Source organism: Pristis pectinata, chromosome 2 (genome assembly GCF_009764475.1).
Source record: "Pristis pectinata isolate sPriPec2 chromosome 2, sPriPec2.1.pri, whole genome shotgun sequence".
Classification (NCBI taxonomy): domain Eukaryota; kingdom Metazoa; phylum Chordata; class Chondrichthyes; order Rhinopristiformes; family Pristidae; genus Pristis; species Pristis pectinata.
Window position 1 is genome coordinate 88,715,965 of NC_067406.1, and position 10,340 is coordinate 88,726,304.

Genomic DNA, 10,340 nt, shown 5'->3' on the forward strand with positions numbered 1-10,340 from the left:
ACTGTTGCTCTCCAGTTCCGAGCAAGTTGCCCCTACATCTCCCATCAGACACCTGTTTTGGTTCCCTTCTTGAATACCCATTTGTAACATTTTCTTTTTTGATTTAGTTTCAGATTGTTAAACATATAGAGTTGTACATCTATAATTGGCCTAAGAAAATTCACCCTCCAACAAAACAACCATCGCCGAGGTCTTAAAAACCGGCAAAATCAAGCAACTAATGAAACTGAAAATATGCCAAGAAGTGCCGTGAATAAATTGATCAAATTATACTTTACTTGCAAAAATGAAAATAAAGGAGCAAAGAAAATAATTAAGGTTAGAAAGAGTATTTGGAATCTGTTCAGCAAGAAGATTAATTGTCTCCGTAGTATATTTGGCCGGAAGGTATTCCCTGCTGGAATTATCAAAACCACTGAGTTTTTACTTTAAAACTTACATTCTACCCTATGTTCAATCTCTTGTTATCCTCTTCGTTCGTCCAAAAGGCTGACTTGTACCATTGGCATCAATAGAACCTTCTGATGTCTCATTGAGATAGCAAGACACTATCAACTAATTTTTGGTTGTCTCGGTGACAATCGAGATTCAGAGCTGAGTGCAAACCAACAATTGTTCTTCCTCTCGCTCCTTTCACTAACCCCAGAGCACTGGACGCTTGGGTTAATTGATCAGGTTTTGCAATTAGTGTATATGTGTGTGTGTGTGGGGGGGGGGGGGGGGCGTGGTTGGTGAGAAGGGAACGTGTGGATCGGAAAATGGTTGTGGTCGAGCTTTCAACTTTGGGGGGGGGGGGGTGATGTTCACTGGACTCTGATTCCTAAGATCAACTCATTTGCGAATTCTTCACATTTATAAGAGAACATTAATTCTTCGTTGGGTTTGAACCAGGTTTGTTTTGGCGATGTCTTTGCATAGTTTCAGTCCAATACAAACCCAGGAATGTGCGAACGTCAGGATCCATTTCAAGCTATGCATCATGTTTTCTGAACCTGAATTAAGATAGACTTGAAAAGACATTCGGCAGTTTTGCTGTAGGCAGCGCGTTTAGTATTTGCACAACTATTTGTCTGGTTCGTGCGCACTACCCCACGGTATATGACACCATGGCTTTACTTATTTTATGATCAACTTTTCTACGGCAATCAACTTTTAAATGCGCACTATCTTTTTTTTCAAAAGCATCTGCACTAAATGTGTAGAAACATATTAATTGTGGGCACTACTGAGTTAAAATGATGTTAGCAAGAAATTTAAATGATTACATATACACATACATTTGGTCAAGTAAAAATAAAGCTATTTATTGTTGAAGCCAGCCAAAATGACCAGATAAACTATCAAGATTCATAGATTTCGCCAAGATTGAGAAACACGATAACTATTAAGACTTCTTTACACTGGCACAAAATAGTACATTTGATTTTTTAAAACGAAAATATTTACAAAATCAACGTATATTCCGCAGTGTCCCACCTGCATTTGGTGTTCATAATTTTACGCGTTTTACATGCATCTTTCCCGTCTTCCGCTTCTGCATCTCCGACGGATAAACCGCTCACATCAGTTCAATGGTGACATTGAAATGCGTTAATGAAGTCAATAAACCAAAATCCATTCTTTTACCTTTTATTTATCTAAAATAAAATTATTTCCTTAAATATGATAATATCATATATTCCTTTGCCAAGCTACCATAAGCACCTAAAGTATTTAAACTGAAATAAATTTATGACAAAATGCATTTGTTTTACTGTCGTTTGTAGTTACAAAATGTTAAATGTAAAGCGATAAGGTGTCATCACAATCGCCCCCTTCCCATAGTTTGTCTGTATTTTAAGTTAGTATTACAATCTGACATAGAGTTCAGTTATGAGACGTCATGTGCCGGGAAAGATGATGGCGTTCCCTAAAGGATTCATTGCAAATGGGACATTTAAGCTTTTCCTCTCTTCGTCTTTTCACTAAAGGTTCCATGGCATATTCTTTTTTGTGATGAGATCTCATGTGGTACACTAAATCGGATGTCATTCTGAAAGAAGCGTTGCATTTGGCACACCAGTTTTGTGCTGGTAAACAAAAGGACGTGAATGAAGGGGGAAGAAGGGTCAGTGCAGATGGAACTTGCAGCTGAATGGGGCCAGCGGCCTTTGGCCAGAAGGCAGTGGCATATATGAAAGGACTTTGTTTAGCGAGACCTCCTTGCATATTACAACTACCGTTAACGTCTGCACCTTGGAGCTTTGCAGCCAAGGCATTCGCCTGATAAAGTCTGCCAGAATCACCAACGCCAGGATGGCACTCTAAGCCAGGGATCACCTTTTGGGACACCAGGAGTGGAGGCAACTGAGCAAAAGATCTGGCCGGTTGCGAGAATGCGCTCTTCCTCTCCTCGGTTGCACAGAGCTGAGAGACGCTCCTGAACGCGCTTCCCATGGCAATGTTGTCCAGACAAGAAGGGACTTGCGTTTCAGTCAGGACAGATTTAATGTCCATTGCCTTCTCCGAAGGGCTGGTGTTGGCCGCTGTGCCATTCTTGTTATCTATATCAGGAGCGTGATCCTTTGGAGTCTGTTTAAGGTTAAGTGAAGTTCTCTTCACCTCGTTGAAGGCGCTCTGTTTGGCATCTGTAGACTCTGGGCTGGACGTTGTCATCAACCTTCCATTCTCTCTCAGACTAAAATAGCTCCCTCTGAACTGCTGGGAAGGACAGAAAAGCTTTTCTCTTGGAGTAGGCGGCGATCTATCTGCCATTTTTGTACTGTGCACTATATTATCATTCTTCTCCACTTCATCGTACTTCCTTTTATTTTCATTTATGCTTTCAGTTTCCCGCCGGTTCCTAGTATTTTCTCGTGGATTTTCCATGTCCCTGGCGAGATTGTGGAAATCTGTGGTGGGTTTGTTGTTTTCTACATTAGAAAAGGCTGATTGGCGCTCCGATCGGCCGAATTTAACACTTGGTTCTACAGCAGCAATGTGGTCACGGTCTCCACTGCTCTTAACGTTCTCATCTGAGGCAATGGAACCCATTCGCTTCTGACAGCGGAATCTCAAATGGGCTAGAAAGGGATATTCACATTGAAACCGCTGGCTGCAGTCCAGGCATGTGTACGGCGAGGATCCTGTGTGAATGAAGCACATTAGAATGAGATTGCTCACTCCTACAAGTCAATCGCGTTCCAGCGTTTACTGATTTAACAATCAGCAATAAATCATAATGTTAAACGCGCACGTTTTAAATGTTGAAAATATTTCAGTAACATGATAAATAGTTCGTCATTAGAATAATTACATTGACATATTGCCGAATCACTTTGCTTATACTTGCCCTTGTGCAGCCCTTTATTCCATTATACTCTGCCTGTGGATTTGTGCATACGAAATAGTCCTTTCACTTTCCTGTCAGCCTCCTATAAAGAATTCGACAGCTTCTTTCCAATTACCTACATCTGCATGACTTCAATCTACACATTTTTAAAAATTGTTTCTAAGCCACTCGAAATATTTCGGCATGTATTTACACACCCGTTTGTTACATTAAAGGTTTTTTTGCTAAATTTCGTGAAAATGAGATCATCTTTAAATAACTAATTCAAATAGACCCAACTTACTCCAGACAGCTCAAATGACACATTTTCAATGGCTTATTAAATAAATAGATAGCGCTGCGTGAACCAGTGTATTTTGTGTGTGTGTGTATTACAACATCAATAGGAGACTTTAGAAATCTCAGCTCACCGTTCATTTTGGCTTGTGCTCTGATGTTGCTGAGAAGGAGCAGCTCCAACAGTTCTTTTCCATACCACACAAGTAATTCTTCGTCTTTGTCAATCCGCCGCAGAGACCGATAAAACAACTGACCGTTCTTCACATATGCTTCGAGATTTTGTTCTTCTTTATCCCTGGCCGACTGGACCAGTCTGAGCCACATTAAGCCCTCGGAGGAGCTGTTTGCTGATGATGTATCCACCTGCAGTAAGTGTGAGCCACATGCATGGTGAATACAGGCCAATCATCAATAATCGAAATTAGACCGCGTTTCGCCGCACATTTCCCCTCCCAAGTTCCACAAAACATAAATCAACCCTGTTTCTGAGATCTTATTGGGAATTTCAGAATATTATATAGCATAATTTCACATCAATAAACCCCGAGATCCTCTGTATTGTTCAGCGGGATAGCGTATACTGTTGAATATTACAAAGGCGATTGAACATCACATTAGTGATTTACTATGTACTACACAAAAAAAACTGAAACACTATTAGGAGTAAATCGAGGTCAGATTCACGATCCAAATACTTTACAGAACCGCATTGTGCTCACTCTTTCACAAATGCTATAAAGATATCAAATACCGCTGTATGTCAGTGCGTCGATTAGTCACCTAGAAAATATTATTCAAAAGTGGGGGAGGGGTGTTGCAAGTGACAAGCACTTTCCAGGTACCTGTGATCACTGAGTCAGTCAGTCTTGGTGGCACTCTGGGAAGTCCAAGTGCCAAATGACAGGCGAGCCTTGGGCGTCCTTTACGGGCTTCTGTACTTTCAGTTTCCCTGCCCCGCCCAAACCAAAGCTCCCCTCCAACACCAGCATCCGACCACCCCTCCCCCAAACCCCGCATCCACTCCCAACCTCCTCCCCTCCCCCAATAAACCACCTTCCCCGTGTAGTCCCAACATTCGCTTCTCCAATGGGCAAACGCGGGAGCATTAGGGAAGACATCACCCAGATGCACGTAAATAAGAGGAACGGCTTCCAAATAGGAAAACTATGGAAGATTGTATGGCGCAGGGAGATGCATGCTAAAGTATAAAATGGAGGAAATATATTGTGGGTAAATGTGAGAATCTGTTGGTGATAACGAAACACAATGTTTAAAAAAATAAACTAACTCGTGGAAACGTTTATCTGGTGAGACAAAAGACGAAATCATGAAGGGGACATAATGAGCACACAGAAATAAAATGAATCCTACCCTAAAGATATAGGGCACCGTCCTTTTGTCGGCTGACTTCAGAGCAATGAAAGCGATGCTGTCATACAGGGACGTGTGGCTCAGTACGCAGGGCCCAAAAATGGCATTTTCTGGAATGTCACAGGTTGTATACACGCTGGTGAAAATGTCGGTTAGACATTGCTGGACGGCTCTGCTGGCATCGCTCTCCCAAAACCCCTTGTGAGCATTTGGATCTTCCATCATCGAGGCTTGTTCTTGGAGGAAATGATATGAAAAGGTCACCTCAATGCTTAAAGAGACAGAAGAGGCAAAATGCTTAAGCTCTGAAAATCACGGCACAGTCACTGGTCCTGATTAACAATTCACTCCTGATCTTTGACCAAGGACATTACAAGACTCCATTAAAATATTTACAACATGCATTAAGTGTGCAAACAAACAAGAATCCGTCTAATACTTCCGGGATAACGGAAAAAGACGAAGCTTTTCTAAAATTAAACCTTAAGTTTTACAGCTAAAATATCCCTTAAATGATAAGCCTAATAAGTCTTTTTATGTCACCTTGTTTTATACTTTTGTTCACACGGTATTATCATAAGCAGCTTCGAAGCTGCAAATAATCATTTCGTCCTTGCACTTACTGATGATCAAACAGTTTCCAAAATTTGGGTGGGTTCTAGCACAATGAAGTAGGATCGTTACCTGCGTTGCTCCCAGTTCGGTGCGTTATTTTGGCTGAATGCTGACGAAACCATTCATCAATAAGCATCAAATCACACTGCTCCGGTGTCTGGAAGTGCAAATGAAATGGATGGAAAGTGTGCATCATTTTCAGTGGTTTGATGTCAGATAACCTTTAGATCTTTTCTACAAGAAAGAACGTATGTCTTCTTCGTCCGCTCTCCTCATTACCATAATACACCACTTTCCCTCTGAGACTTTAATTAAAAGCAGCATGCAGAGTTAATTATTTTTACCTCGACACGGTTATTTATGGATGAGAATGAATCCCAGTTACCTTGTTCGACACAGGGAGAGATTCGGTCAAACGTGGCTTGTGAAATCTGAATTGTACGGGGTGGGGGAGTTTTGCATCGCCGGTAATCTTCGCAAGGTCTGAATGAGTTCAGGACCAATTTTCTGAAGCAGACACGCTCTGAAATCGTAGCCTGTGTCAGAAGCTCTGAATCTACACATTTCCAACGTGGATTATTTGAACAAACAATTGCGTTGTATTTTACGTGATGGACACTTTGAAATTGCATATTACCATTTATGTGCATTTCAATAAGGTAAAACACATTTTATTTTTAATTGGGGGAACACGTCAAAGATGAACACAATTGCATCGATGGCAGTCCGATAAAGTGGTAGGCATTTAGACCTCGAAAAGCAGAAAGTTAAAGACAAATACAACCCCCTTCGTCCATTTTTCGCCTTCGATGCAAACTAGATTGTTTTGCTTGCAATAAAAAACAGTCAATGAACGCCAGAAAGCAACCTATTCTAATGATAACCAACTGGCATTAACCCAGTGGAGGCTTCACTGCCCAGTCACACTGGATCGTTAGCGCAATGTGAAACCAGAGCCAAGTAGGCAATTGTGGTCTCTGTGAACTTGGAGTGAACGCAGCACAGAGGCTCCTCAACCAAACCCCGCTCACACCAGAAAGTGATCCCCTCGCCTTACCTGATCAAGCGACAGTCATCTGCACATTTCTCTAGATTCCTTTTTGTTTTGGTTTGCAAAGCAAAGAGTAAAGAAAAATGCAACATATGCTGCAAACTCATTTTACAAATGCTTTATTGTGAATGAGGTCGCGCGTCGCTTGGGGCATCAAAAGAATATAAAAGCCGCTTTCATGCATATGCATTTCTTTCCATCCCCAGCAGAGCGTTCAGGGCGAAGGAAAACAACAACAACAAAAAGTAAACACTCACCAGGAAAACGCCGCGTTTTGTTTGAAAAGGTCTCTCTCTTTGCTCTTTATTTTTGGGGGAGGGGACGGGTGCAGGAGGAGGATGTGATCGAGGTTGGAGCAGCAGCTGTAGACGCGGCGCTCTGGCTCCGTGCTGTCAGCGCAGTGGCATCGTTGGTGAAAGTGACGGCGATGCTGTGCTTCCGATGCAAAAAAAAGGAGCGGAGCCGCAGAGAGAGTTGCATATGGGCCCGAGCGTAAGTGGCAGACACTTTGTTTGGTGCAGATAATCTATCCAATGACGCGTGAAACTCCGTCCCCTCCCACCCCCCCCCCCACACTGAGCTGCCCCCCGTCCCCTCCCAGCCCCCCCACACTGAACTGCCCCCCCCCCCCCACCCCCCGCCGTCCCCACGACACCGCCACCCGCGCGCTCAGCCTGCGGGCGCTCCCGATTGGCCAGCGGGAGGGCCGCTGTTGGTGGCGGCGGCTCGTGCCGCCGCCGCACCTGCCACGCGCCGGGCGCCCGCACAGGAGCGCGGGCGCACGCGAGCGAGAAGGAGTGTCGGGGGTGGGGGGGGGGGGGGGGAGGCGCGCGGGGGGCGCCCGCCGTGCACGCGCACGCCCACGCGGTGGCCGCCGGGCCTCCCGTGTTCTTGATTGGGCAGCGAGGGTTCGGCTCGGCGGCCCGACGGGGGGGGGGGGGGGGGAAGCGGGGGAGCTGGGGTGGGGGGGGGGCGGAGTCACTGGCCAGCTGGAGGAGGGGGCGGTTCGGCCACCCTAGGAAGCGGGGTGCAGAGCACTGCCGAGTGGCTCCCGGCCAACACCTTTACCCCACCCACCTTCTCCATCACCACAGGCAGAGACCACCCCGGTCATGAGCTTAATTTCGCAATTTGAGGGGAAATGCCCCTCATCCAAAAGCGAGGCACCAGAATGCACACGCCGGGCTTGCCAACTCTCATGTTGCACCGGCGGCAGATAATATTAAAGCTATTATGGACAGTAAACCGCTCAGTAGGAGCAGTTTCTGTGTCACAAGTACATTTTAGACAGTTGCTCTTCAAAGCCTGCTTGGAATGATCAACTGCCGACAGGGCCTTTAAAAAGGTGGAGAGGTAGGGGTTTGTTATTCGTGTTGAAGGAGGGCTGACTAACTTTAAGACGCAAAAGCCAATTTGCTTCCTGCCGAAAGTGGAACCTGTTTGGAAATTTAGCATTTTTACATGCAACTAGAATGTGTCAACACACTGTGTTCTATAAAGCAATAGATTTAAGAATTTTCAATTTCCAGTGTATTACTTTGCTACTTTTAAAGTATTTGGTGCGCATTAAATCTTCTATTTAACCGGAGAATAACAGGGTCATTATTTTTCTACCGCTAATCTGTAATTAAATGTGTTGGGGAAAACCCCATACCGTAATGCACAAAAGTCATGGGTAGAGTTTTGTTTTCAGTTTAATAAGCAGCTTTGTTCTGAGATAATTCATACCTTCACCTCAGAAAGTTTGCAAAAATTATCATGACAATCCAAACTTTTTAAAAAATGTAATCCTTGCAGCTCTGGGCGATCCAATGATCGAGAGTGAGCAGGTGCGAACCTACTCGGCACTGGGGTGAATTCCTTTTAACCTGTCGGCAAACGGCATTCAAATTCCTGCATCTAATTCAGGTTTCACTGAAATTTCATCAGCGTGGATGGGTGGTGTTTTAACCATTTGATGCAGACTTTGGCAAATATGTCACCCTATAAAAACATGCAATCACTTGTGCCACTTCTGTGTTGTGTATGTTTGTATTTAATATATGCATTCCTACCTGCCGCGCTATACATACCTGAATATGTTTATTCACATACGTTAAATTGTAGATGCATGCACGTTCACACACTGTCATTTACAGATGTGTACAGAAACACATACAAACAAAAACATGCATAGATCTCTATATAAACAGAAACATTCTTCATATGTATGTATACGGGCAGTTAAACGCCAAATACACACTCATTTCATGAATACTTAAGTAGGAACAAATGCAATTATCAAATGATCTACACCTTTCCTGCTGATTTTCACTCAGAAAAAAAAGGCTTTTTTGTAACCATGCTTACTATAAATTGTGTAATATTTCGTGATTTGTTCTTATATTATTAGCTAACTGAATGCACTGCGGTGATTACATGCAATAATATGCCTGGGAAGTTGCTCTGCAAAAAACAATTCCGCGGCTCTATTGCCTTTTCAGTGAGTGCATTTTGTGAATCAAGTGTGAAATCTAGAAGCTGTCACTCAAAACGTTATTTTGCTGCTGCTGTATTTTCAGAATTAACAAAATTCTACGCTGAATTAAGGCATAATGAACACTCTAAAGATTCAAGAGGGGCATCAAACTGGAACTAATAATGGCTTGTGTACCAAACCATAGACATCACGTAGTGATAAAAATATGAAAATATTGAATTTAATTTGCTGTTCTTATGTATTGACTGTGAGTTGCAGAAACAGTAAATAAACACGGCGCAAACCAATGAAAGGCACACAGCCGCACATGCTAACATGGGCAACATGCTGTTCAAAATAACAATGGGTCTACCTGTTATGTATTTTGTTATACTCCAAAGAGTAGCTTTTTCCACTTGAAATCGATTGTCAACAAATATAAACAGCTTTTAGATGCTTTACTCGGCATTGTTTACGTGAGTGGGATTTGAAATGCGACCCCTCATTTAAGAAAAGTCTTTTTCAGACTTTCGGTTAAACGATTTGGGAGAAATAAAAAATAAATAGTAAAGTAGGGCACCAACCAGCTGAATTGCTGTGAAATTGTTTTGCGATATTCTGTAGATAAAACACATAAAACGATTGATATGCCATCATCATAAATCTTCCCCATTGTGCCTCTGACCAACCATGCATGATAAAACCCTTTTCCATAAAGTATTCAGTATTAAAACCACAAAGCTCACCCAATCAGCAGCCATCTGCCTCCACCACAACAGCAGCGTGTGTGCCGGAGGATGGCAGTCTGAGCAGCCACACATTCGCGCACCACGCAGGTTCAGAGGACAGAAATGATCTGCAAACCATTATGTTAACAGAGTCCCTATTAAAAATTTTAAACTGCATGGGACTGCAAGAACGCAGGGAGCAACTCGTATAAAGCAAGCTAGTTAGTCTTACATGGTTTAATTGCAGGATCATCAATATGATGAGATTTATTCATAGAAAGCAATAACTAAAACATTTGAAAGGTACCAGCCCCTTTGAAACTTATAAATAATATGTACGTTTACTGTCGGGTTGATTCTTCGACCTTTCCTTGAACAAAAATGCTACAGCAAAATATAGTTACCAATCGAGGAAAGAATTAAGAACGAAGTCATAAATCTTAGTGGTATCGATTCAGTGAAGTGCAAAAATCCGTGCAACGTCGTGCGACTAAAATTTATTGCATC

The 10,340-nt window shown here is 42.9% G+C and overlaps 1 protein-coding gene across 4 annotated transcripts; it reads right to left on the reverse strand.

Annotated features, from left to right (window-relative positions):
- Positions 1 to 1,278: 1,278 nt before the first annotated feature.
- On the reverse strand, positions 1,279 to 9,692 carry prdm8b (PR domain containing 8b). 4 transcript variants are annotated; one of them, XM_052043070.1, is made up of 6 exons: positions 6,905 to 7,184; positions 5,982 to 6,119; positions 5,666 to 5,753; positions 4,982 to 5,217; positions 3,742 to 3,973; positions 1,279 to 3,125 (listed from the first exon to the last, which is right to left on the reverse strand). In XM_052043070.1, the coding sequence occupies exons 3-6, from the start codon at positions 5,730 to 5,732 to the stop codon at positions 1,867 to 1,869; spliced, it is 1,794 nt and encodes a 597-aa protein (XP_051899030.1). In that variant the 5' UTR covers positions 5,733 to 5,753; positions 5,982 to 6,119; positions 6,905 to 7,184; the 3' UTR covers positions 1,279 to 1,866. The 4 variants fall into 4 exon arrangements, with proteins under 4 accessions (XP_051899030.1, XP_051899040.1, XP_051899021.1 ...); XM_052043080.1 differs by lacking the exons at positions 5,982 to 6,119; positions 6,905 to 7,184 and adding an exon at positions 9,479 to 9,692; XM_052043061.1 differs by lacking the exon at positions 5,982 to 6,119 and having other exon boundaries at positions 6,905 to 7,183.
- Between the last annotated feature and the right edge of the window lie 648 nt (positions 9,693 to 10,340).

Coding starts and splice junctions, on each gene's coding strand:
- prdm8b (XM_052043080.1), bottom strand. CDS start 5,732: ATGCTTATTGATGAATGGTTTCGTCAGCATTCAGCCAAAATAACGCAC. Junction 5,218..5,665: donor CCGAACTGGGAGCAACGCAG/GTAACGATCCTA, acceptor ATTTCCTCCAAG/AACAAGCCTCGATGATGGAA. Junction 3,974..4,981: donor CGGTGCCCTATATCTTTAGG/GTAGGATTCATT, acceptor CACTTACTGCAG/GTGGATACATCATCAGCAAA.